This window comes from Monosiga brevicollis, genomic scaffold (genome assembly GCF_000002865.3).
Source record: "Monosiga brevicollis MX1 MONBRscaffold_2 genomic scaffold, whole genome shotgun sequence".
Taxonomy (NCBI): domain Eukaryota; class Choanoflagellata; order Craspedida; family Salpingoecidae; genus Monosiga; species Monosiga brevicollis.
Genome location: NW_001865039.1, coordinates 107,575 through 132,531, shown reverse-complemented (window position 1 = coordinate 132,531; position 24,957 = coordinate 107,575). Strand labels below are relative to the sequence as shown.

At 54.2% G+C, this 24,957-nt stretch overlaps 9 protein-coding genes across 9 annotated transcripts in view; 4 read left to right on the top strand and 5 right to left on the bottom strand.

Moving 5' to 3' along the window:
* Positions 1 to 218: 218 nt before the first annotated feature.
* Positions 219 to 2,482, top strand: MONBRDRAFT_21825 (uncharacterized protein; the record flags this gene model as incomplete). The annotated part of the gene is made up of 9 exons (XM_001742450.1): positions 219 to 318; positions 535 to 620; positions 823 to 1,078; positions 1,165 to 1,300; positions 1,380 to 1,446; positions 1,563 to 1,646; positions 1,749 to 1,900; positions 2,008 to 2,114; positions 2,214 to 2,482. The coding sequence occupies 9 exons, from the start codon at positions 219 to 221 to the stop codon at positions 2,480 to 2,482; spliced, it is 1,257 nt and encodes a 418-aa protein (XP_001742502.1).
* Positions 2,483 to 3,089: 607 nt separating this feature from the next.
* MONBRDRAFT_21824 (uncharacterized protein) lies at positions 3,090 to 6,294 on the bottom strand (the record flags this gene model as incomplete). The annotated part of the gene is made up of 17 exons (XM_001741994.1): positions 3,090 to 3,108; positions 3,212 to 3,312; positions 3,410 to 3,466; positions 3,543 to 3,608; positions 3,703 to 3,845; positions 3,963 to 4,077; positions 4,159 to 4,227; positions 4,322 to 4,390; positions 4,471 to 4,539; positions 4,632 to 4,685; positions 4,798 to 4,932; positions 5,071 to 5,129; positions 5,223 to 5,333; positions 5,495 to 5,630; positions 5,761 to 5,804; positions 5,906 to 6,137; positions 6,232 to 6,294. 17 exons carry the CDS (start codon positions 6,292 to 6,294, stop codon positions 3,090 to 3,092), a joined length of 1,542 nt encoding a protein of 513 aa, XP_001742046.1.
* Positions 6,295 to 6,560: 266 nt separating this feature from the next.
* MONBRDRAFT_30710 (uncharacterized protein) lies at positions 6,561 to 10,191 on the top strand (the record flags this gene model as incomplete). The annotated part of the gene is made up of 10 exons (XM_001742449.1): positions 6,561 to 6,930; positions 7,033 to 7,188; positions 7,316 to 7,419; positions 7,512 to 7,671; positions 7,799 to 7,935; positions 7,996 to 8,112; positions 8,213 to 9,329; positions 9,405 to 9,477; positions 9,580 to 9,685; positions 9,889 to 10,191. 10 exons carry the CDS (start codon positions 6,561 to 6,563, stop codon positions 10,189 to 10,191), a joined length of 2,643 nt encoding a protein of 880 aa, XP_001742501.1.
* A 577-nt stretch (positions 10,192 to 10,768) lies between these two features.
* On the bottom strand, positions 10,769 to 12,308 carry MONBRDRAFT_21822 (uncharacterized protein; the record flags this gene model as incomplete). Its single annotated transcript, XM_001741993.1, has 5 exons — positions 10,769 to 10,848; positions 11,072 to 11,157; positions 11,532 to 11,974; positions 12,095 to 12,140; positions 12,244 to 12,308. The coding sequence occupies 5 exons, from the start codon at positions 12,306 to 12,308 to the stop codon at positions 10,769 to 10,771; spliced, it is 720 nt and encodes a 239-aa protein (XP_001742045.1).
* A 210-nt stretch (positions 12,309 to 12,518) lies between these two features.
* Positions 12,519 to 13,426, top strand: MONBRDRAFT_13883 (uncharacterized protein; the record flags this gene model as incomplete). The annotated part of the gene is made up of 5 exons (XM_001742448.1): positions 12,519 to 12,571; positions 12,652 to 12,725; positions 12,819 to 12,927; positions 13,049 to 13,136; positions 13,235 to 13,426. 5 exons carry the CDS (start codon positions 12,519 to 12,521, stop codon positions 13,424 to 13,426), a joined length of 516 nt encoding a protein of 171 aa, XP_001742500.1.
* A 550-nt stretch (positions 13,427 to 13,976) lies between these two features.
* MONBRDRAFT_35387 (uncharacterized protein) lies at positions 13,977 to 16,197 on the bottom strand (the record flags this gene model as incomplete). The annotated part of the gene is made up of 1 exon (XM_001741992.1): positions 13,977 to 16,197. A coding segment is annotated over one exon (2,220 nt), but the record flags the coding sequence as incomplete, so codon positions are not given.
* Positions 16,198 to 18,177: 1,980 nt separating this feature from the next.
* Positions 18,178 to 18,853, bottom strand: MONBRDRAFT_13387 (uncharacterized protein; the record flags this gene model as incomplete). Its single annotated transcript, XM_001741991.1, has 4 exons — positions 18,178 to 18,332; positions 18,444 to 18,505; positions 18,574 to 18,627; positions 18,729 to 18,853. The coding sequence occupies 4 exons, from the start codon at positions 18,851 to 18,853 to the stop codon at positions 18,178 to 18,180; spliced, it is 396 nt and encodes a 131-aa protein (XP_001742043.1).
* Positions 18,854 to 20,051: 1,198 nt separating this feature from the next.
* On the top strand, positions 20,052 to 22,125 carry MONBRDRAFT_30706 (uncharacterized protein). The gene is made up of 9 exons (XM_001742447.1): positions 20,052 to 20,073; positions 20,144 to 20,183; positions 20,294 to 20,678; positions 20,792 to 20,867; positions 20,992 to 21,061; positions 21,152 to 21,353; positions 21,442 to 21,499; positions 21,588 to 21,631; positions 21,722 to 22,125. Exons 3-9 carry the CDS (start codon positions 20,410 to 20,412, stop codon positions 22,002 to 22,004), a joined length of 1,002 nt encoding a protein of 333 aa, XP_001742499.1. The 5' UTR covers positions 20,052 to 20,073; positions 20,144 to 20,183; positions 20,294 to 20,409; the 3' UTR covers positions 22,005 to 22,125.
* A 102-nt stretch (positions 22,126 to 22,227) lies between these two features.
* The window catches only part of MONBRDRAFT_13263 (uncharacterized protein), a gene marked incomplete at both ends in the record, with an annotated part of 3,432 nt that continues 702 nt past the window's right edge, over positions 22,228 to 24,957 (bottom strand). The window contains 10 exons of the mRNA XM_001741990.1: positions 22,228 to 22,314; positions 22,399 to 22,473; positions 22,578 to 23,221; positions 23,353 to 23,406; positions 23,500 to 23,569; positions 23,648 to 23,809; positions 23,908 to 24,080; positions 24,215 to 24,320; positions 24,484 to 24,672; positions 24,788 to 24,859. Of these exons, the coding sequence (XP_001742042.1) occupies positions 22,228 to 22,314; positions 22,399 to 22,473; positions 22,578 to 23,221; positions 23,353 to 23,406; positions 23,500 to 23,569; positions 23,648 to 23,809; positions 23,908 to 24,080; positions 24,215 to 24,320; positions 24,484 to 24,672; positions 24,788 to 24,859 (1,632 nt within the window). The remainder of the gene's footprint in view (positions 22,315 to 22,398; positions 22,474 to 22,577; positions 23,222 to 23,352; positions 23,407 to 23,499; positions 23,570 to 23,647; positions 23,810 to 23,907; positions 24,081 to 24,214; positions 24,321 to 24,483; positions 24,673 to 24,787; positions 24,860 to 24,957) is intronic.

Below are 24,957 nucleotides of genomic sequence, written 5' to 3'. Positions count from 1 at the left end.
ACAAGATATTGTCATACAGACGACGACCGTCGTTTATCTGACAAATGAACGTATCAGCGTATATCAAATGTAGCGTTTCAAAAAGCAATTGCAGTCTGTATAGTGTACCTATATCAAACACATTACGAAAAATATAGAGTTTGTGTTGAGATTGAAAATCTGACATTGGAAGCTCAACAGTGACTGAGATTTGATCGGATCTGGGCATCCCGCGCGCGATGGATCGCCGACGTGCAGTGCAGCTTCTGGTTCTGCTGGCCGGGGCCAGCCTCCTCACTTCAGCACTGGCGGCCGACAGCTATGTTATTGGTGATCAAGGTGAGCCGTTTTGCTTTCGCGTTCATGGAGACTTTATCGGAAGACAAGTCGAAAGATCAGTGTTTTGGAGGTGGGCACGCGCCTGGACGGCCGCCCCTCGGGGATCGGGCGATCTGATGGATAAGGACGTGCTTCCACGGCAAAGTACCTTTTGGCAAGGAATCTGGCGACACTTGACAAACGCAACTCGACTTTTGCTCACTACTCCTACCGCAGGTCAGGATTGTGCCACCACTTGTGGCCGTCGCGGGCAGTTTTGCAACCCGGACGTAAACACAAACAACTCCGATTCCATTTTCAAGGTTCGCTGGACTGCGCCTGCGACCTTCATCTCTGGTCAAAGCCCGTAAAAGACTTTCGTCTCCATTCTTCTTTCCTTGTCACGACCACGACTTTTCTCACTGTTTGGTGAATTGCGATTGGTCTGCTGCCCGGACCACGGACCAGTAGCAGTTGGGCATTAATTGCAACAGTGACTCGACACCATGGTGGGCACCAGACCAGCCCTCCTACTGCTCGGATCCCTCGGATGAAAACTACGGCCGCTGCGTGGGATACGTCAATCCTCCCGTCAATGGGTCTTGCCAGGCTCGCTATTGGAGCGTTCGACGCTTGTGTCGCTGTACCGGCGATGCCACGACACTGCCTTTCTTCGGCACAGGCTACTCTTCGGGCAGCCTCACAGTGAACGAGACAAACCACTTCGAGCACGTCGTGGCCGATGGCCACTTTGGCGTCATGACACATTTCTGGGTTACGGGTAAGAGCTGCCTTGCGCTCCAAGTCCCAACTCTGATCAGAACTAGAGGTCCCTGATGTCTTCCTTCCTGTCGACCTTGAGTCCAGGCACTGCGGAGCTAATGGATAACACCATCATCCGCTACTACATTGACAATGAGACCAAGCCTTCCATCGAGTTCAGACCCTCAATGGCCGTGGGCGTTGGTTTTAACGACTCCAAGGCCCCTTGGGGTACCAAGTGGTCAGTCTCAATCTGCCAGTTGCGTCATGTTCATGCTGTGTATTTTGGCTCTGATCGGGGTGAGCACCGCTTCGCTTAGGATTGGCATGGGGGCGGGCAACGGCCAAGGCAAAAACTTTAACGTCAACTTTAAGATTCCTTTCCAGGTTGGATCTCCTGAGATACGTCTGCACATTTCCCAATCCCTGCGGCTACCTCACCATACTCACAACTCAAGGCGCATGTGTGTGCAATGCCTGCTTGGCTTCAAACACTGCCGTAGAAGTCGATTCGCGTGACTGCGCAATCCAGTCTGAACGACAGCAACGGATTTTACATGATTGTCCGGGGCGTTTTGGATCAAGAAGTTTGTCCCAGCCTGCGCTAACTACACCTCTTGTTTCTGAAGTCTTTCCCTATTCATGATGTCGGACGATCTGGTCTGGTACTCGCCTGATGGGTGCTGCAGATTACCTTTGGGGGTGTGACCATTCCCAAGACAGCACGCCTTCAATTGCAGCGCCAAGAAAACCTGGTGCTACAGCCCATGGACTTTTTGAATGTGGTCAACGTGCCCTCTGGGGCGGGTCTGATGCTCATGAGCACACTTCAGGTCCAAAGGTAAGTCGTACTTGTGGGAACGAGCCGTCACGCATTGCCGTCTTACCATTCTAAATTTGGTCTACCAAATGCTCCCATTGCCTTCCCAATTCGGCTCCAACCCCAAGTGGCAATCTGAACTTTTTGGAAGGATGCTACCATGCGTACACTCCCGTGGATATGCCATGGCCGGGCATCGTCCTTTCCACGGGCACAGAAGACTACTTTGATTCTGGTATGTTACTTGCCTCCGGCATGAGTATCTAGCTGCCGGCACGCGGGCTGGTCGATATGGCTAACTCTACCTTTTTGTTGCTTCCCTCATTGATCTCAGCTTGGTACTTCAATGCCGGCGAGTTCCGCCTGCCCGTAGCTGGCTTCACGCATTTGAACGTGAAGAACAGCAGCATTGAATGGAGTGCGTATCGCTTCCATGAGATGGACCCTCTGCCTTTCAACAACGGCTTCCGCCTTCAATGGCGTAACGGCGATATGAACGACCCTCACTCGGGCCTCAAGTGCTACACGCTGGCCAACGGAAACATTGTCGGCTCACCAACCCCCTCCATCGTGACCAGCTACGGCTGGGTGTACACCTGGTAAAGTTCAAGCCTATCGCCATACCTGCTGCCAACTCTTCACTCGTCGCCGAATCGACGCTGCGCACGCACTGGAAATTGTTTCGTGGTTGCGTGGAGATCAGCATGTGAATTTGATCGTGCAGCAAAACCTGACACGTTCCACAAAATAAATAAACAAAGCACAGAAAGAGTCAAAGCACGTGTCATCCCCCACCCCATAGTGCAGGCCTCAGCAAGCGTCACAGCGCTGCAGGCCGTTCTCATTACACACGGTGCACTTCAAGTGCGACGAGGGTCCTAACCAATAGTTCAAAGGTGAGCGTGCAGCGCGGAAAGAGTGTCAGCCCGAAGCGAGCAGCGACAGAAACAAAAACAATAGAAACAGCCCACAAAGAACCGACCGTTGGTGAAATGATTGGAAATGCTCTTTTTGCTGCCAAAGCACCAACGGCAGGGCACAAAGCCGGCGCCACCACACGAGCTACAAGGTGTGCTTGAGCGGTCCTAAAGGAGGAAGGGCAAACAATTTGGTTTTGAAAGGCACGTGTCACACAGCCTAATGGTGACGGTGGGCAAACATACCTCAAAGTTCTTGAGCATGCGTGCCAGCTGACCTGTTTCATTGAGGGTCATGATGCGCTCCAAGTCCTGAGATATGGTGACGCATGTGCACAGTGAGGGAAAAAGCCAACGAATGGAGAAATACTTGGAGCAAAGGGAAGCCCCCACGTGCGCTGCGTTGGCTTCAAACCAGCGGGTTGACTTGCGTACACCAGCATGAGAGAAATTAATAAAGGCCTGCGGCACCTTGCCATCATTGCCAGGCAAGCGTTCCTCCAATTCTTGCCCAAACTGTAAGGCCGACGGTGAACGAGGTGAGATGGTGAATGAGTTGAGGCAAACATAGCTTGCAGTGGCGTCTCTGTCAAAAGGGCAGAGACAAACGTACGCGAGCATCAAGCTGCACATCTTTCACTCGGACTTTCTTGTTCAAAGTTTCAAAAATCTGTCCGACCGAGCACACCAGGGCGGGTGAGTGCTGCAACATGCAGGTGACCAATGGTTCGTTCATGTCAACGTACATGCATCATGCGCTTGCAGTCTGAAAAAGTTGATCGAATGCCACTGACGGAGGTAATATACAACACCTAGGTGCAGCCAAACCGGAGCCAGCGTGACAATAGTGAGTTTGGCCAAATAAAATTCGCACATGCCAGGGGGCTACAGGACCGAGACACGGACAATTTGGTTGTGGCGCTCTACGTCATAGAGCTGCTGCAACAGGGCAGACTCAAACTTGGCAGGTTGGGTAAGCGAGTCAAGCGCGGCACGCACTGCGTGGCGTTTGCCACGAATTGTGCCATCCAAGCCCTTCAGCTCACGCCCTAGGTACGGGCAGCATTAAGAAGCAAGCCTTCAGCCGTGAGTCATGCACCGTGCACCGTGCTTTTGGGGGGGGGGGGAGGGGGGGTGGTTGCTGCAAAATACTTGGCTCAACGCACCATCCACAAGACTTCGCAACGCATCCGCCTCGATCTCAGCCCCAGCATGCTCGTCTGCCGCCAGTTGATTCTGGATAAAGGCCCATTCTTGGTCGCGACGCGTTACGCTGCTTGCCTATCAAGCGCAGACAAGACATCAAAGGTTGATCGGTGCCAGTTTGCCAAATAGTGTAACACAGTCCTGTGCGCCACCAACCTCTTGTCGGGGTTCGCCAACGCCAGCCGATACTTGATGCTGTGTTTGCGGCTGGATGCGGAGTGATTGCTGCCAACGCCGTAAAAATGAGAGAAAAATGCAGGTTTAGTTTTTTTTTTTTTAAAAAAAGGCACGCAGTGGCTCAAGAACAGCCCTTACATACCGTGCGCTGAAGCATGCGCTGCTCGTCTTGTTGGCGGGTGTGATTGAAGAAGGAGGCCTTTTCTGCCATCTAGATAACCATCACAAGAGCGACAACAAGCAGTGAAGCTCCAGCGCAATGGCTGGCTCAACGGTGGACTAATTGCACACCTTGTCTCGTTGTTCTCGACGCAGCTGCTCGCGTCGCTCAGCCTCGATTCGCTGCTTCTCTGCTTCGATCTAGAGAGTTGCATCAGTCGTGTATGAAGGCCAAAAGGCAAGATATCAGAGCAGATGGCAGAGGAGGTGCTATTTTGCCCCGCTGCACCAACCTCATCAGGGGTCGGTTCGGTACTTGGTTTCGGGGGCTTCCAACGTTGCCGAGCCTAAATGTAAACGCACGTGAGTGCTATTGGGAGTGGAGGCTGCCGTTTGTAGATGTAGAAAAAAAAAAAAAAAAACAAGCATGGAACAAATAAAAACAAGCCTTAGACCCACATAAGGAGGCAAGTCACCGGCAGCGGGCAGGGTTCCCACAGGCCGGAGGCGCTGTGCCTGCGGGCCTGCAGCTGGCGCTGTTTCCGACACTGCTGGTTCCGGCTCTTCTTCAGGCATATCACGGATGTATTCGGCCTAGTTCGAGTTGCAAACCAATTGGGCGTGTCATGCGATGAGCTGTGATAAACTTGGCTAACGACTGACAACAGTCAGGTGGCCGGGTTGAGAATGTGCCAACTCTCAAGTCAGAGGGGTGGTTGGCAGCGTGAATACCTTGCGTCCAGACACCTCTTGGCTGGCTTGAGCCTCTCCCTTGAGGAAGCGCGAGCGGGCTATGCACAATGAAAACAACGCGCAGGAGGGCGTGGTATAGCATTAATATATCGCTGGGATGGCGTCATGGGTGAGCACGAGGACAGGCCTACCGTCTTGCTTGGTACGGATGGGCACGATGGCAGAGAGAGGCCCCTCTCCCGCATCGGTGATGGCGCAAATTTGAAAGCGATAGATTGTATCTCGCCGCAAGTAAAGAACGCCTAAGAGGTGGTAAAGTGGCCAAGGCAGAGGGAAGGGGGACGGAATTGGTGTTCACGTCTGTGAGCAGCAGAGCGCGTGCTTTCGAAGAGCCAGAAAGAGGATTTGCGGTCGGGCAGCCAAAGCAAACACTCAAATTCACAAAGTTGGGGCAACAGCGTACTGTAGCTTAGGCTCGCTGCCTCGAGTTCGACCTCAACGTAAGCATCTTCACCCGCGCGATCAAAATAGAGGCGATAAGCCTGAACGCTCTCAGGATGCACGGCTGGAGGCTCCCAGACCACGGTGATGGAGTCCATCTGAGTGTCAGCCAAGGACGTGAAAGGGTGGTCAGAGGAAGGGAGTAGGTCTGATTCAGGCATGCATGTACCAGGAGCGGCCTGCACTTTGCTGCGTGTGATCAAGGCACACCCTGCAAGTTCTGCGTACCGTGGTAACGGAGGCGCGAAGGTTCCGAGGCGGTGCTTGAGGCGCTGTGATATACGATGAAGGGACACAGCACTCGATCACATGAGAAGTGAGACGAACAAGCAGGGTACTTCATGCTCATGTCTAATGCGGAAAGAGAACGCACCGCCAGCTTTGGTCGTAGCAGTTATGATGTCACTGAAAGGGCCATCGCCGGCCATGCCAAAGCTCTGGACCTTGAACTCGTAGGTCGTTGAGGGTTCAAGGTCTGTCAAGGTGTATTCATACTCATCCTTGCCCTCCAAAACTCTTTTCCAAGCATTGTTGGCTGCCGCTTGGGGCTTGACATAGAGTCGAAAGGAGTAAGCAATCAAGCCCATGGGCCGCCGCCATGTCACCTAACAAGGAGCGAACCCAGCAAAGCAGCAGTGAGACCAGCACGGGGTGGATCAAGCGGACAGGAAAGAGGGAGCAGTCAAGTGAAGCACCCACCTTGATGGAAGTCGGAGATAGCACTACGGCCTCGACATCGCGTGGTGGCTCCATGGCAGGCATCGTGGGCGATTGGCTCTTGTCTTCAAGAACCCGCGCGTCAGTGCCCACTACTGCCGAATATCGCTGTTGCGCTGCCAAAAAAAAAAAAAAAAAAAAGAAAATCAAACAAATTCAACACAAACGACAACAAGAACTACAACCTCCAAAACTGCCACACAAAGTCACTAGTATAGAAACAAATTTTTCAAGTAAACCTGCAAAAAGTTCAATAATCGCTTCAGTTAGAAGATATGATGACATCACCAGAATCAGTTTTGTTTCTCTGAATGCGGACAAGTGTGTGTGCGTGTGTGCGTGTGTGTGTGTGTGTGTGTGTGTGTGCGAGCGTGAATGGCAGCCCCCATTTGGCTAGAGGAGCGTGCGAGTGCAATGGTGTTTGGAGCATCAAATGCAATAGGGGAGCTCAAGCTGGTCTGGAGCTATTTTGGTTGCGGGAGTCGTCGACTGCGACAGACGAAGAGCAGGGGGGCCGTGCAAGGCGAAGCACAATGACCGAGACTGCTTCGAGCTTGACGGCCGTCGAGGTCGGCGAGCAACTGCGAAGGGCATGCAAACGCACGTTTTTCAAGTGCCGTGATGTGAGCGAAGCGCAGGCAGTTGTATCCGCGGCGCAAGAGGCTGGCATCGCCCCACCAGGTATGCATGCTCAGAACCAGGGATAGACCCGAGGGTCCACCACGACAGAGGAGAGGCCTCCAATCGCTCAGCGCCCTGGCTCTGCATGCCTGACCTCCGCAGACTACATCAATCTGGGCAATGAAAACGGCAAGACGGCTTTGATGTATGCGGCGCAGCTCAGCAGTTCGGAAGACCTGGTTCATTACCTTCTTCAGTTGGGTGCCGACCCTAACCAGAGTACGAAACGCGGCCACACGGCCGTCATGTTTGCTGCAGGTATGTGCAACTCTTTACATCCCCGTCACGGGATTGGATCTATATACCCTAGCTCTGAGGAAGTGCGTTAGCTAATGTCCATTCGTTTGCATACACATTCTTGCTCGTTTACAAATTTGCGCATCAGGCAAAGGTCGTTGGCGCTCGCTACTCCATCTTCTTGACGAGGGCGGCAGTCTTCGTCTAACTGTTGTGACTGGAGATACGCCTTTAGGCCTGGCACGTCTGAAGGTCCGTCGTGCCTAGCTGTGCGCACTGTATTCCTCTTTATCCATTTTTAGCACGCGCGATGGTCTGAAAGACTGACATACCGGGTCACGCAGCTATCAGAAAGTGAAATGACGGAGCTCGAGCATCGGGAGGCAGCTGAAACCCGGGAATGGCGGGATTTTACCAAGGATGATCAGGCCCTGGCTGCTCAATCCACCCACGTAGCAACATGTCGCCACTGTCGTGCCAAGCTCGGCCTCGAGCCACATACAAGTATGGTCACACAGTTGTCTCTGTTCTGTTTGCCAGGCCTGCGCAGCCATGATGCTCTCATTCTCCTGTTAGTGTCCGTACGTCTCAAATTTGGCCTGCTTCCCCCCCCCCCCCTTTTTTTTTTCAGGTGGATCCCAGCGCACGGACGAGGCCGTGCAAGACCTCGAGCCCTTGCCTGTGGATCAAGTGGTGGCCGCTTTGGGCCCTACATGGACGACCAAAGAGGTGGGCTTCGACCAGAACAGCGACCCATCTGCTAGCCAGGTTTGAGGGGTTTTTACTCAAGGACATTATCTGCCGTGTGCCCTAACAAAACAATTGTAGCTTGCCCTAGTCCTGGCCCGAACCATTCATACCTGCTTCACCGGCCCACCAGTGGCACGTCGTCAGTTTTTTGAGCAGCTGCCTCAGCAATTGCTGCTAATCAGTCCATTAGACGAGGTATTTGAGCATGCTCATGAGCGGCCTGAACCAGCCAAACGGGGTTTCTTCTGAAGGTTGATTGCATAATACCTTGCTCCGTCATTTTTTTGCCGGTTAGTCTCGATTAGCCGATGTGGCAGTCGCATGCCAGCGACGCGAGCTGCGACGGCAACTCAATAACCACGGCATCCTCTTCAAGCGGGCCGTGAACATGATCAAGTTTTTGCAACGCTGCTTCAAGGAATTTCTGCGTAACTTTTGTACACGCGTCACAGACTCTAGTGTGCGGCTCCAGTTGTTGGCGCCAGCCACCATAGCCTTGACAGATAGCACTGTGCTTGTGCTGTTGTTGGAGCATGTCCAGGATACGCTGCACACGGTTTCTTTGACTCCCGTTCTGGCTGAGGTGCCATGGGCCGTCATCCTTGATCATGGCCTCTTATCGGCACGCCATATGGCTCGGCGCAACAAGTCTGGCGAGGCAGTTCATACTCTCCAAGTGATGGCTGCCATTGTCGATCATCCCGCAAGCGGGCAGCAGGGGGCCTTGAATGCCGGAACACTCCTCGATACAGCTGAGCAATGCATGAGAGACATGGTTGCTCAGGGCAATTACCCGATGGCAGCTGCCCTAGTGGACAAATGGTCAACATGGTTTTTGCATTCGCCTCCAGTCCAATCGCAGCGCGAGACCGGTCATTTGCAGCACGTTTTCGCCAGCCAAGTTCTCGCCCCCGGCTTGATCACCAACGCGCAGCTGTCCTTGACGCCCGACTCGTCGCTCAGTTTGACAAAGCTTTGCCAGCAGCTTGCATCGCTGGCCACGTCAACAGAGGCGGTGTCGGACGAACTCGCTGAAAAGACTGAGCAAATCACCAACACCGCGAGCCTCGGGACTTTATCTTTAACCCAAGCCAAAGATCGGTCTGCCTTGCTGCACAGCTTGACCCGTGCCAATCCCGTTTCGCTGCTCAAAATATTTGAACAGTGGGGTTACGAATTCTCCACCGACGAGGCATTGGCCGTCGAAACACTAATTTGTGCTCGAACCATCCAGACTCGGGGCGCTTTGGAGGCAGCTGAGTATGCAGCCACCACGCCACACCTACTCAGCTTCCTGGAAGTGCTGGGGGTTCCACCTCTGGCCGACCTTTTGCGTGCCGGGGTTGCTGGCATCGACAACCGACTTTGCTTGCCGAAGTCGACCACGATCCATTTTGTTGGCACGCAATCCGGTGAGTCCACACATCGGGCGAGTATTGCAGGCCTTGCTGCTGTCTCCTTGACTTGGAACATGTTTGTTTGAACAGCGATGCAAGATGCTCGCCAGCGCATGGAGCAACTCCTGACCTCCCCTCGACTCGTGGGCATTGATACTGAGTGGTACGGATTATGGCATTTCAGCTTTTCTTCTTTTGCGCCGAGCTTCTTTTTCGTGTCGTCGCTCATCTTGATGTCGTCATGCATTCTGATTGCGGATTGTAGGCGATCACCCCGCCCCACTTGCTCACTCATTCAAGTAGCCATGGGTGATGACGTGTTTCTTCTGGATGCTGTACCAGGGATGGGGGATGCTGCTTATGCATACGAGGTCGGTGGGGCGAGTAGCAAATGCGAATGTGCCACGTCGTTCATGGTATCTGATGCCTTGTTCCCATTGTTTTGTCATAGCTGGGACAGCTGCTGGCATTTGTGCTGAGTCGTGGCGCACCACACACGCTTCTCGGCTTCTCCTTCGGGGAAGATACCAGGCATTTGCAGCGGATGTTGCCCGCACATGCATCGCCGGTGCAGGTCGTGGACGTGCAGCCCTTGGCCCAGAGCTGGCTGCAGCGCAAAAAGCGCCCTGGGTTGGGCACGGTGGTCGCGGCTGTTCTTGGACAAACCCTTGACAAGCGCAATCAATGCTCCAATTGGGATCGGCGGCCATTGCGACCGGATCAAGCCGAGTATGCTGCGATCGATGCTTGGTGTCTAGCTCCGTTGTACGAACAACTTGTTTCTTCGCCCTCGGTCGCAAGTCGTAATGTCGGCATAGTTGCCGACCACGGTGAAGATCAAGACGAAGAAGATGAAGAAGAAGATGGTCGTCATTAGCTCAGGCGAGCAGCAGCGAAAAAAAAAAATAGAAAAAAAAAAAAAAGAAAAAAAGGGGAAAGTTTCCACGAATCATCAAGGCAGAATTGATGGATGGCTTTTTTCTGGTTGAGACTCTGAAATTAAATTTTAATCCCAGCAGCTGGGGGACGCGTAGTACGGCAGGCAATCGCAGTCAAGGCTGCATAGAACAAACCAGACACATAGTGCACAGACAAGAGCAAGCAAAACCATGTGATGTTGCTTGTACCCTCCAAACCATGCTCTTCTAAACCAGACTTAAATCCAGGTTGTTTCGCTTGTGGGCTGCGGTAGAGTTTGATCCAATATTTTGCGAATGGCCAGAATTCGTTCTTCGTTCCACCCGTGGTCGCTGAATGGACAACAGCACAATGCCTGGCATGACAACAGATACACAATCGTTCGTTAGCAAAGCGAAGGGAAAGGCGTGGTAATGCGTGCAAGATAACAAACAATTAGCTTGTGGTCAGATAAAAAAAAAGCACAAAAATCTTGTGGTCAGGCACCGCAACAATAAGACGAAACAACGAGGGATGTAATCTACTTGAACGCTGCTTTATGCAGGCGACTTGCCATGTTGAGTAAGCAGGAGCCTGGGCAGCTGGCTGGGCAACAGCCAGTTGAGTTTGAAAACACCTGATTTTGCAGCACACAGGTTGCAATGAGAAACATTGATGGAGTTTCCTGTCGCAGTGTCAAGCACCAATTTTCATGCTTTCGAAGACGGGGTGCGACGATACAGACCTCGATCGAGGTTCCCGGCAGCTCCACCGCGCCAGCCAGTCGAACAGTGCTGTTAAGATCAACTTGATGTGAGAGTCTAGCGGGCAGCGGCCATCGAAATGAGAGGGCTTCTTACGTATGAAAGAGCCGAAACTCAATGACGTCGATCCAATCTGCTTGAGTGTACGCTTGCAGTTGTAGCCTTTGCCTCTTGGGATCCAACTGTGAAGGTGGTTTCACCAGTCAAGTCAGATTAGAGACGGCACGACTTGCCCTCCATCACGTTGGGAATGGCGGCTGAAACGGCCACACTTTCAGCCGTACCTTTGAAAGCACAAAAACTTCTCCATTGTCATGGTCAGATCGCTCTGAATAGCAACGCCAAGCACCCACGAGTAACCGCAGCATCTGGTCTGGGCCAATGTTGCGATATTCCCAGCTGGTCCACGGCCAGATAATAATATCGTTGATCCCCAGAAGCAATGTACATCAAACAAAAGTTTCCAAGCGCAAGCACGCGATCAGGTCAAAGCGAGGCAGAGTAACACTCGGTCCCGTGTCTTTTTGGGCACGGGGCTCATGCGCAGAGAACGTACGTCTCTCTAACTTGGTGATTTTTCGCCACACAGCTGAGCCAGGCTCCTGGGTTGCACCAGGTGTGGTAGGGCGCTTGGCACTTGGCCAGTTTTGAGATGTGGTGCGGTGCACAGCAGCTTGAGGATGGAGCAGACGCCAGAGTTAGCAGTCTTGGTTGAAAGACGACAACTGGCAAGGCGCCCGCAACCGAGGGGCGCGTCGAGGGCATGTTGGAGGCCGTGTCGATACGCGATTCGGTCACGGTACTGCCATCAAGAAGAAGCTGGTCTGTATTGGTGCTTTCTTGCAGAATACCAAGTTCTTCGCTATTTTCATCTTCCTGACGCTCAAAAACTGGGTTGAGCCGTTTGACGCGATGCGAGGTCACAATGGCGGAATCTTCCGACGAGGAGCTGGCAATGTGAAGACCAAAGTTGGCATCTTCTTGCATTTGTGTGCGGCTCTACCTCATTGCAGAGGCGTCGGGAAAGAGTGGGCGATTAGCAAGCGGGTGACAGATTGTTCATCCCAGCGTTTAAATTTTGAATCTCTCATGATCGGCTCGCAATGCGAGGCCACCAACCTTGGCTTGAACAGCGCTCTGCTCAGGGCTAGGCTGTGGCCAAAACCTGCGCCAGATGCCATGACACATTGAGCTTGAATGGGCATGTGCGCACAAGAGGTCAAGGGCACCCATGAACTGCTCCATGCTTCGGCCATGATCTAACTTACTTGCCGAACTGGGCGTCCCAGATGCTGCCACTCCCTCGACCCAGCTGCCGACCCTGTCCTGCCATTCTCTTGGTTACTCAAATGCTTGAAAAACCAAAAAGCACGCCCATTCTTCATGCATGCAAAGCAACCCTCAATTGTCAGATAAAACTTCTGAACCAAAACCGTTACAAAACGAAGAGAGAGAGAGAGAGAGTCGTGTGTGTGCGTGTGTGTGTGTGTGGTTCCTTATATTTGACACGACCAACTCGAAGGGTGGAACCGGCGTCATGGCTATGAATCGAGGCTTGCTGATTGTATTGGAGGGGTGTGATCGCTGCGGCAAGAGGTGGGTCATGGCTGGGTCAGTTGTGTTGTTGCTTTTCTGGCAACGCGCGTCGCATTCATGTGGCAGCGAGAATCACATAGCACGCAATGTGGACGGCTCGTGGAATGGCTCAAGAACCATCGTCCCAATGGCGCAGAAAGCATGCGCTTTCCTGGTGAGTAGTCCCGCTAGAGCAGGTCCATGGTGACCTATACCAGAAGTCAAACTTACTCACGCGACCGGCGGTGCGCGCGCATCCTTATACTAGATCGCACCACGCAGATTGGTTCCCTGATCAATCAGTATCTGCGGAAGGAGATTGAGCTTCCCGACAAGGCCGCACACCTGCTCTTCTCTGCCAACCGATGGGAGCTGCGGTTTGTTGAGTTCTTGTGCACCGTCCAGTGCCCGTCGTGTACACGTCTTTCCTCTATCCCTTGATCTGACGAACGTGCAAGACACTTGCTTATGCTCATGTCCATTTACACACGCTCGCAGCGATGAGATTGAACGTAAACTCGCAAATGGAGTGTCGCTGGTGGTGGATCGCTATGCCTTCTCTGGCGTTGCCTTTACCAGTGCTAAGGTATCAAGTCAGAGTCCCCGGAGCAGGCCGCCACATTTTCTCTCAATATTCTGTTGCCTCAACCTTCGTCCACTTGATTGCCCTCTTGGTTCACATAGGGTCTAGACGTGGAGTGGTGCAAGCAGCCAGATGCTGGACTGCCCGTGCCAGATGTTCTGATTCACATGGAACTCAGCCAGAGCGAGGCAGAGTCTCGAGGCGGCTTTGGCGAGGAGCGCTATGAAGTTTCAGAGTTTCAGGCCAAGGTGAAAGAGCAGGTGAGTCTAGTCTGCCCAAGGCGTCAAAGCTAAAGCTGTCAATCAAGCGGGCTACCCTCATGTCATTTGCTTGTTTTGCAGTTCAAGACGTTGTACGAGAGCTTAACAACAAACTGCAAACCCATTATCCTTGACGTGAGCAACCAAACGATTGAGGAGGTTGAGGCTCGCATTCAAGCCATTGTTAAAGAAGTAGAAGCATCCGCTTCGCGACCTAGCAGCCATGCTACCTTGTGGTAGTTGCTGCCGAGCCGAACCAACACAGCTCCCTGAACTTGCCCCTGGTGATTCAATCTCACAAAAGGCATTTGGCAAAGACGATGCACATCACTTAACCAGATATTTGAAAAATCAATCAACTCGATTAGTGGCTTTTCAGATGCAAGCAAAGCCACAGGCTCAACGAGAAACAAAGAACACAAACGAAAATCAATTCATGCGACGAAAGCTTCAAAAACTATGATCTAAGCACTGCCGGCCTTGTCCTCCTCCTCCTTGAGAAGCTTGATGCCCGTGTACAGTGCCGTGATAATCTGAGCCTCCGTGATGCAGAAGCGTGCACTCGGCGAAATGTCGCACACACCACCCTCGCCAATCGGCGTGTGCTCGCCGCCAATGCCACGCACCGACAGGCCCAGCGGGCGGCACACCTCCTTGGCCTTTGCATCCGTGCCATCCGCCGTCAGGTTGGGCAGGCCAATGTGCACGCTCGCGCGCATGCCCGTGCCCAGGTTGGTCGGGCAGCTCGTCACCACACCGTAGTCGGGCGACATGGCAAAGGACAGGCCCTCAATGCCGTTGACCACGTCCAGCGCCGTCTTCAAGCGGTCAAACACCTCGTTCAGCACCGTGCCCTTGCGCATGCACATGATACGCAGGTGGTCTTCCTCACCCACCCAGATGATAAAGCCACGGTCCTCCGACACGTAGCAGCCACGGCCATAGGGCCAGTCGGCCGCAATACCAGCCGACGCCAGGTACGGGTCCGCCGCCATGTCCTTGAACATGATGTGGTCCTTGACTAACTGCTGGTACGCCTCCTCGCTGATGTGGTCCGGGTGATCGGGCGTCAGCGAGTTGTAGCCGCCGCCGTACTCGGGCATGGCCTTGAGCTTGTCAAAGGCCTCGCACATCTTCTTCTCCAGGTTGACACGGTCATCCTTGGTCATGGCACCCGGCAGCGGGAAGTCGGCCAGGTTGCGACCCACCCGCACGCGCATCGACAGCGCCGGCAGACCCAGGGCAGCCAGGTCCAGGCGGCCGTCCGCGGGCAGACCCTCGACACCCGACAGGTCCCAGTTGTTGGTGTGCTTGGCGTCCTCGCCCACCTTGTGGTAGTCGGCCAGGACCTTGCTAAAGAAGGGCTTGAAGCGGTCGTAATCGGCCGGCTGCATGGCGTAGCAGCCCATGCCCGAGTCGCCGTTGTCGATACCGCTCTGGCAGCACTTGATCAGGGCCTTCTTGTCGTCATCGCTCAACGTGTTGTAGTAGTCGACATCAAAGTGCTTGGCCATGCGGTTACCCGGGTGCGCCGCCTTGACGGCTGCAATCTTCTCCACGACATCATCGGCAGGCGACTCGGCAGCAGGGGCCTCGGCAGCAGGGGCCTCGGCAGCAGCTGGGGCACTGCCGGCCTTGTCCTCCTCCTCCTTGAGAAGCTTGATGCCCGTGTACAGTGCCGTGATAATCTGAGCCTCCGTGATGCAGAAGCGTGCACTCGGCGAAATGTCGCACACACCACCCTCGCCAATCGGCGTGTGCTCGCCGCCAATGCCACGCACCGACAGGCCCAGCGGGCGGCACACCTCCTTGGCCTTTGCATCCGTGCCATCCGCCGTCAGGTTGGGCAGGCCAATGTGCACGCTCGCGCGCATGCCCGTGCCCAGGTTGGTCGGGCAGCTCGTCACCACACCGTAGTCGGGCGACATGGCAAAGGACAGGCCCTCAATGCCGTTGACCACGTCCAGCGCCGTCTTCAAGCGGTCAAACACCTCGTTCAGCACCGTGCCCTTGCGCATGCACATGATACGCAGGTGGTCTTCCTCACCCACCCAGATGATAAAGCCACGGTCCTCCGACACGTAGCAGCCACGGCCATAGGGCCAGTCGGCCGCAATACCAGCCGACGCCAGGTACGGGTCCGCCGCCATGTCCTTGAACATGATGTGGTCCTTGACTAACTGCTGGTACGCCTCCTCGCTGATGTGGTCCGGGTGATCGGGCGTCAGCGAGTTGTAGCCGCCGCCGTACTCGGGCATGGCCTTGAGCTTGTCAAAGGCCTCGCACATCTTCTTCTCCAGGTTGACACGGTCATCCTTGGTCATGGCACCCGGCAGCGGGAAGTCGGCCAGGTTGCGACCCACCCGCACGCGCATCGACAGCGCCGGCAGACCCAGGGCAGCCAGGTCCAGGCGGCCGTCCGCGGGCAGACCCTCGACACCCGACAGGTCCCAGTTGTTGGTGTGCTTGGCGTCCTCGCCCACCTTGTGGTAGTCGGCCAGGACCTTGCTAAAGAAGGGCTTGAAGCGGTCGTAATCGGCCGGCTGCATGGCGTAGCAGCCCATGCCCGAGTCGCCGTTGTCGATACCGCTCTGGCAGCACTTGATCAGGGCCTTCTTGTCGTCGTCGCTCAACGAGAGGTAATAGTCAACGTCAAAGTGCTTGGCCATGCGGTTTCCTGGGTGGCTCTCCCGCACCTCGAGGATCTTACGCACGGTGGGATCATCGGGCAATGGGGCGCTTGACTGCTTGACCGCAGCCGCAGTGCCTGCCTGGGCTGTCTTGGAGGGGACACATCCACCCATCTTGTTGCTGGTCGAGTTAAAGTAGGTTCTTCGCTTAACAAACAGGCACTTCTGTGGCAATGGCAGCGCACCGAGGCATGGTTGAGTCATCAGGGACTCGACATTATCTCATCGTCTGGAGCCAGACATGCAAAGCGATGGCATGCCTTGTTGCCAAGGGTGGGTTAGAATTGGCGAGGCACGAACCTGGTTGGCTCGCCTGGTACCGCTGGCACGGAAAGCCTCTCAGTTTAGGTTGAAGAAAACGTGGCCAGTACCTGGGTAGAGTGGAGGGGTGTGAAATGAAGGTGCACAGAATGGCAGCGGGCTACTCTCAAAACGTAGTCAAAGTCCTACTTTGACTCACCTTTAAAGAAGTCGGTTGTTCGTTCAGCTCAGTTGGTTCAGTCAGTCACGGTCAACGCGCTTCGTAGCGGAGGCAGTCACACAGCGCACAGGAAAGGGAGGACGGGTCAAATGCAAATGACAGTCAGCCAGTCAGTCAGTCGTCAGCTGTCAGTGAGCGCCCGCCTTGCTTACAAGGGTATGTTGTAAGCCATTCTCGTAACGTTCTTATGGTGAGGGAGTGGGAGGAGCTGGCTTGGAGATGTGCTTGGGAGCTGGCGTTTGCGGGTCGCTGGTGCTGCTTGCGTGTAGAGCATCATTCCATTTGATCCTGATCACAGCCCGGCGAGCGGCAGCGGGCTTGAGGGCACCCGCTGCCCTTCTCTCCCTTTGAAGAACGGACGTTGCCAAGGGGTTCTGAGTTGGAAGTTTTGTATCAATGGCGACGTATTTTTACGTGCTGAATAATAACATACACAAAGCAACTCCCTCAAAGCTATTTTCTGACAATTCAAACTGCGGACAGCGGGCCAAGCACAGGAGCAGACACTGCGTCATGGCCAAGGCGCAGCCTGCCGCTCAGGCTGCGCTGGGAGAAGAGGCAGATCCGGCGGCATTGACCTTTTATGAGATTCTCGGTTGCTCTTCCTCCTCCAATGTATGTCAATGAGAGGTGCCTGTGCCGCTTGAGGAGTCAAAGGGGCCGTGCAACTGGACCGGAGACAGAAACGGCATGACCTTTATTGCGTTTGTTTTCGCAGGCCGAGCAGATCCGGACGGAGTTTCGCCTGCTGTCCAAGCAGCATCACCCAGACCGTCAAGAGCTGGTATCACCCAGCAAGCGTTCTCGTAGGGATATGGCCGTAATTAACCGTGCGTATGAAGTCCTCAGCGATCCCAAGACGCGTGAACATTATGATCTCTGGCTGGAACTCGAACGCCCCACCACTTTTGCCAACTTTTGCAAACGTTTCAACCCCGGCGAGGTATGCCTTCGAAAAGCGATATTGCGGTGGCGGTGCCGTTGACACGAGGACCAAGGCCCTCAAACAAGTTGTCTTTGGCCCTTGTACTGATGCTTCTTGTTCCCCCACCCTCTCCTTTTGTTTTGTTTCTTGTGCCTTGTGCCTGCAGTGTCGGCATTTTGCACCAGTGCAAACGACAGCGAGATTGCAGGGCGGTTCAACAGGGCAGCCCGTGTCCGCGACAGCAAGAGGGGAGGAATCATCTTCTGGCATTGACCGCCCAGGCTGGTCTTCACGCCCCAGCACCGACAACCCGGCACTAGCAGCCTTCCGACAGCAGAGGCGCTGAGCGTCTTTGGCCACGCTACATGCGTGCACCCTTCCTGCGCACAGTTGTGCACATTGCTGGAATTGATTTGCTTGTGTATACAGAGGAAAATGCCAATGTTGTGACGCCTGATTCTGTACGTGGCCTTAGGGCAATGGCCGTGAGTGTTACAAGAGCACGCTCAATTCGAAGTCTGCACAAGACATGCACACACGCATGATGATCTGTTGTCGCAGTCATCGGCACCGCCGGGACCAATCAAACATGTACATGTGAGGACCACCAAGCAGGACCACCAAGCAAATTGTCGCATCGAAAAGGAGGTGATCTTGGCTCACTCCAAAGGGGCCTGCAAAGCGCGCTTCACATGTGCTCACACCAACAGAAAACTAACGCCGGGGAATTGGGGTTGGGCTCGTCAAGGAGGGATTGGATGGAGGTCAAGATGCCAGATACATTGAACGTCGGGGACCACTTGGAAGCAAGGATATCCAGACAAATGGAGCCATCAGCATATACTAACAGTCGGGCGCAGTTGGCGCACGGGTGAGGGTGCAGGTGAATCGAGGTCACACACTTCCGGAGCGCTGGTAAATGAGCGGGGACAAACAAGAAAGCGAATGACCTACCATTGGGATGAAACAGCTGCGAGACGAAGCGAACTTTGGGGGCCTTATTGGGGTAGTCCTCGCTGAGACAAACATGGAAGGGGTGAGTTTGAGCCGTGGTCCATTTCGCCAAGTTGACGCGACAACAAACCTAAACTCCAGGACGAGCTTGAAGGCGCCGTCCTCAAACGGCGTGTCGCGAGGTCTACACCAAAGCCAAGACACACGGGTGAGCAATCCCTGCGGGCCGAGGTAGGTTGGAGCGCAGCCTGCGTGGGACTGTGATGCCTGGACGCGACATCGCACCCAAAAATGACGGCGTGCCAGACAAAGATGTTGTCACCAACAGGAGCACCAGCAATGCCCTCTGGAGGATCCTGTGTCAGGTTCTTAAAGTCTTTTAAGAGACGCTTGCGAGCTGGGGTCGTCATGATGAGATGTGGACGAGCACACAATCTGCGTCAAGCAAAATGTGCACGTCGTGGTCAGGCCGGTCGAAAGGGGTCTGACGAACAACAATATCAACCCGAGTCTAATGGCGGGAAATTGCAGGTCGGTGAGATGGCACGAGGTGCTTTTTTTTTGAAAAAAACATTGGGCATGAGCAAGCCATGTGCAGAGTCGTCGTCGCCACATGTGTGGTCTGCTGGCGGGCAGAAGGTCTGAGCTTGTCAGAAGAGCACCCGACCAGGACAAGGCGTTCAACAGAAACGATCAACGAGGTGAATATCCCTGCCGCCGCCCCCTGACTGGGACCACAAACAGCCTCGTAGTCAAGGCTACCACCACGAGGGCCAGTCCCACTATCAATGCCAAGCATGAGGCCTACCAAAGCAGAGCCAGTTCCCACGCACGCACGCACGCACGTTTGGCAGCCCAGAGGCGGTGCCGCTGTCGCTGCCGGCAGTCAGTTCGTTCAAGGCCTTTGGTCGCAGTTGATGTGTGATCAACGGCTACACTTCAAACTGTCAGACAAAAACGCATGAAATTGTCAGACAAACACTTCAAATTGTCAGACAAACACTTCAAATTGTCAGATAAAATATGGCTAACTTCTTCTGGATGATGTATTGTCAGACGATTCTCGCGCATACGTTTTCCAGCAGGCAGCGGGCCGGGCTTGGTGGGGATTTATGGAAGACAGTCATGGACTTTATGTAGATATGTACTGAAGTGTAGTGTTGGAACCTGTGGAGACTTAGAGGCTTTATGTAGTTTTCTAATTGTAAGTTGGTCTGAGGAGTTGTGGCTTGAATGAGCTCATGATGGATGGCGTTGCCTGGGTTTTGTTGTGCAGGTGGGCGCGCGGCATCGGGTACACACGCGCTAAAATACTGCTGGCTGTACTTCAACGTGATTGCCTATCATCATGGACTCGCTCAAGTCTTGGTATAAGAGGAAGAAAGCCGATCATCGCTTCAAAAAGGCCGGACCAGGTCAGCAACGCATCCGTTCAGACAAGGCCGCATTGGCGGCAGCTGGCCGCGTGTGGCGTTGTTAGGATATACTCCTTTGATCCTCAAGAGGATTTGACCAAAGTCCTGCGCTCGAGTGAGATCACGGTGTTGCATTGATCTCCAATTTGCCATCTCTAGGGCAGTCACTCAGTCATGCAGTTTCCGATGGTGCCCCGCCCGCCACTGGCGCAGCCGTGAGTCGTGTCCCATCTTGCCAGCCCTTCTTCGGGGTTAGCTTCTGACGCCGACCATTGCCCTGTCTAGGTGGCGCCGTCAGCTGCGGCCAGACGGCAACCCAATCGTTGTGCGTTGCAGGTTCTTGCTGGTCTCATTTGTGGTTTTGGCACTCACCTGCGGCCCGGCCTTCGACACTAACATGATTTTGATGCGTCGCACCACCCGACCTGCCCACAGCCGAATTGAGCCCAGCTGCGCAGGCGGCTTTGGACCGCATTGAGGCGCGGGGACAGCGGGGCAAGCCCAGCGCCGAGGCTCGGCGTCAGCAAGAGGCAAATGCACTTCTTGCTGACATGGGGCTCTCTGCATCACAGCAAGCGGCGGCTGAGGCAGCTGCTCAGCAAGCCAGCTCGTCGCCCACCCCTCCTACATCACACCTGGCTGTCCGTGTTGAGTGTCCTCTCACCGGGCAAATCATCCGTGAGATGGATGTCACGGAACATCTCACTTTGCAGTTGCTGGAGCTATACGACATATCACCCTTGGACGCGTCGGCCAAGATGATTCACTCGTTGTGCCCTGACCCTGCTGTCCGCGATACTTGCGTGACTACCATTTGCAAGTGGGTGCCGTATCGAGTTAGATTGAGCTTAGTGCACGCCAAAGCTGGATTTTCGATTTCTGACCGACGGTGCCAAATTGGGGATTGGCATCAACTCCATTGGCTGCATGCAGGTACTTGCAAAACGCCATCGACCATCCCGGTGACGAAAAGTTTCGCAAGATTCGCCAAGGGAACAAGGTCTTTCAGGTTGGCACGGGCAGCTTCGTTGGTCCCTCGTAATCAACTGGAGTGATGCGTTGGTTTTGACTGGTGTTTTTTTTTTTTTTTTTTTTTTTTTTTTTTTTTTTTTTTGTGAATAATAAACTGACAGGAGCGCGTCGACAGCGTCCTGGGCGGCAAGGACTTCCTTGTGGCGACCGGCTTCCAGGAGACCACTTTAGGTGAGCGACAGATGGTGTTTGGGGCTGCTGTTTTTTTTGCACTTCAGGCTCACCCCCATCTCGCCTCATCCCCACGTCGCGCCACGACAGAGGACGAAAGCTATCTCGTTTTGCCCGATGGCGTGGACGAGGCCTTCCTTGAAGCAGCGCAGGCACTGATTTCTTCCAACCAACGAGTCGAGTTTCCATTGTATCGTGACCCGCAAGTCTTGCGAGTGGGAGACGGGGCATCCATTGCCTTGCGCACGGAGCTGCCCCCAGACTTTTATGCCATCACCCTCGAGGATGTCAAGTATGTCACAAAAACGTGTTTCTGGACACGACTACAAGCTGGCGAGTGGGCGAATCTGTTGCCTCTCATCGGCGAATGGGTGCCCTAGACTGCAACACAAGCTCAACGCTGCCAAGATGGACGAAATGCTTTCTCTCCGAACAAAGGCACGGCCCGGCGCACCCTATGCTCGTGCCAGACACCCCCAGTGTGTGGCCTCGTGAACTGACAGCAGGTGGAATGACATTGCTGTAGGCTATGCGTGAAGCACAGGCGGATAAACGCAAGCGAATTTATCGGTACCACACGCAACTCTTTTGCCATTTTGACCCCAGTCTGAAGAACATAAAGCTGTCAAGTCTCTCTCATTGCCGTGCCTTCTTTTGTAGATTCTGCCTGCTGCGTGTGCGCATCAATGCCGATTATGTGCTGCAAGGCACCTTCCGTGTCACAGATACACTGCAAGCCTTGTATCAATTCGTGAGTGAGGCCTTGGCCGATGAGACCGTCGAATTTGAGCTTCAGACGCAGCACAACCGCCAGCGCCTGCCTCGTGACAGTACAACCATGCGCAAGGCCGATCTGGTACCTACTGCCAGCATGGCTCTGATCGCGCCAACCCCTGTTGATCTCAAAGACACCTTCAAAGCCATGGCCCAGCGCGTCAACTAGCGGTCTGGCTGTGCGACTGCGATTGAAAACAACGCTGGTTTGATGTGCCTCGCATGCCTTGATGCGACACTGCGCTGACATTGTGATTTGCATAAATTGACCTGTTCATTATAAAAAAAAACAAAAGAAAAAAAAAAATAAAACATGCTGTACAAACAACACAAATCACGCACAAACGCCAACGCAGGTTGGGGACAAGTCATCCAGTTCGGGCAACAGACTCTCAGCCCAGGAATTCCTTATGGCCTTCAATGATCTCGTCGACTACTTTGGGTTCAGCCAGAGTAGAAAGATCTCCCAACTCGTTCAGCTACGGGAAGCAAAAAGAGGTGAGGCTCGAACTGTCAAATTCTTGAGCGTCTGGGTGAATGTTGGCAAACAAGGGCGCACAGACCTGATTGCTGGCAATTTTGCGCAAGATGCGACGCATGATCTTGCCCGAACGCGTCTTTGGCAAGTCCTTGACCAACTACCGGCAGTCAAATCACCAATGGTAACATGTGAGAAATAAACAAAGACGAAAAAGGACTGAATCATTGTTGTCTTTTTAAAGAAGTTTAAATGCCAGCGCACCTGCACGCGATCAGGACTGGCAAAGGCGCCAATGTGGTGGCGCACAACCTCCTTGAGCTCCTTGGCTGTGTTGCCCGTCGGCTCAAAATCGGCACGCAAAATCACGTAGGCACAAATTCCTTCACCCTTGACATCGTGTGGATAGCCCACGACGGCCGACTCAGCGACGCCCTTGTGTAGCAGGAGCGAGCTCTCAACCTCGGCAGTACCGAGGCGGTGACCACTGACATTGATCACGTCGTCCACGCGGCCTGTGATGTGATAATGGCCTTCAGAATCGCGCTTTGCTCCATCGCCCGTAAAGTAGTAGCCGGGAAAGTGCGACCAATAGGTTTCACAAAATCGTTTGTGGTTTCCAAAGACTGTCCGGGCCATTCCTGGCGTGGGATCTCGAAGGCATAGAAGACCTTCGACGTCGTTGCCTTTGATTTCTTGACCATCGGTGCCTAGCAAGAGGGGCACCACGCCAACGGCTGGGTGCATGGCGGCACCCGGCTTATGACCTTCCTTGCTTGCCAACGGTGAGGGGCACATCATGATGCCACCAGTCTCCGTTTGCCACCAGGTGTCGGCAATTCGGCACTGTTTGTTGCCAACCACATCGTGAAACCAGCGCCACACCTCTGGGTTGATGGGCTCACCGACTGAGAAGACCAAGCCATCAGCAGCCGTGAGCTTGAATCAAGGAGGGCAGTGGCAAAAAAGCCGTGCTGACAGTGCGAGACAAAACACACAGACGCCAGGAGCACATGAGCAACATGTCAGGCATACGCACCCGAACCCAGGACGCGCAACGAAGAGCGGTCATGCTTCTGCACAAAGTCGTCGCCTAAGCGCACGCACGGCATACCATGAATATCACAGGGGAATAAAAAATCCAGAGCTCTACGCGGGAAAGCCTCGAATCAACCAAGAGCTGTACCTTGCTTCATTAAAAGGCGTAGCGCGGTTGGGGCCGTGTACAACTGATTAATGCGCAGTCGCTCAACCATCTAGCCGCACGCAGGCGAGGCCCGGGTCAGCTCGGGGCGTGGCATGGCAGCCAGCGTGCCGGTAAGGACAGCGCTTACCTCCCAATATCGGCTTGCATCTGGGTAAGTCGGCACGCTCTCGAAAATGACTGTGGTAGCGCCATTGACGAGAGGGCCGTAGACCACGTAGGTATGGCCAGTGATCCAGCCGACGTCGGCCAAGCATGCATAGATATCTCCCGGTTTGTAGTCGAAAAAGTGCTGCAGCACGAGATGGACAATGAATGCCAGTGCGAGGCAAACGCTTCAACTTGGCACCCAAGCAACGAGCCAAGGTACCCGACCGACTTGGCTCCCACCTCATGAGTATAGCCGGCGTAGAGGAGGTAGCCACCCGAAGTGTGCAAAAGTCCCTTGGGTGCTCCTGTGCTACCCGAGGTGTAAAGGAGGAAGAGGCCATCCTCGGCGTCCACTGTGGCCGACTCGGCAACGGGTGAAGCAGCTGCCATGGCTTCGTACAACTTGATGTCATCTTTTTGTAAGGCATGGGCGTTTCCTGCAAGTTGAATGATCAGCATGGCAATTGGCAAGTGTGAGGCGTGGCATGCGGGCTAGCAAAGCTTCTTGTGGGATTGAAAGCAACAACGTTGACCGAGAAGGATGAACACGCCTGGGGCGGGGTCTTACCGGTGCGCTCTTGAACAAGGACTGCTCGTACTTGACCCGGGATTTGAGCGAGAGCATCGTTGGCAATTTGACGCAGAGGAATTTTCTGCATGCGTTGATGTATCACACAAGGAGAGAGCGGCAATTTATGAGCAGACATGGCAAGCTAGTTGGCGCCAAGCTAAAGACGAGCGTGTGGCGGCTGTTCAATACAAGCAAGCGTCATTGTAAATCAATCCATTAGGAAAGAAATCCTCGCCATGTCTCACCTTGCCACCACGAACACTTTCGTCGGCAGTGATCAAGACACGGCAATCACCGTCAGAGATGCGGGCAGCAAGCGCGTCCTCGCTAAAGCCCGCAAAGACAAGAGTGTGGATGGCACCGATGCGTGCACATGCTAGCATGGCATACACTGCGTAGGGGGTCATAGGGAGGTAGAGGCAGACGCGGTCGCCCTGGGAAATAAGGAAGAGTGGCACAGAGTGCTGGATGAGACGGGCAGGTGGGCAGTTTCGCTGAGGCAAGCCGGGTTCTGTGGCCAGGAGTGCGGCGAAGCGCTGATGTGCAGACCTGCTTGACGCCCTGCTGCAGGAGAACGTTGGCGAGACGGTTGACTTGTTCTTGAAGCTCCTTGTAAGTAATCTGGTCGGGCAGATTAAGGGCCAAGCAGCAGGTGATGAACTGAGGCGGGGGGGGGGGGGGGGCCCCGAAAAACCAAAAAAATCCGGGGAACCCCCCGC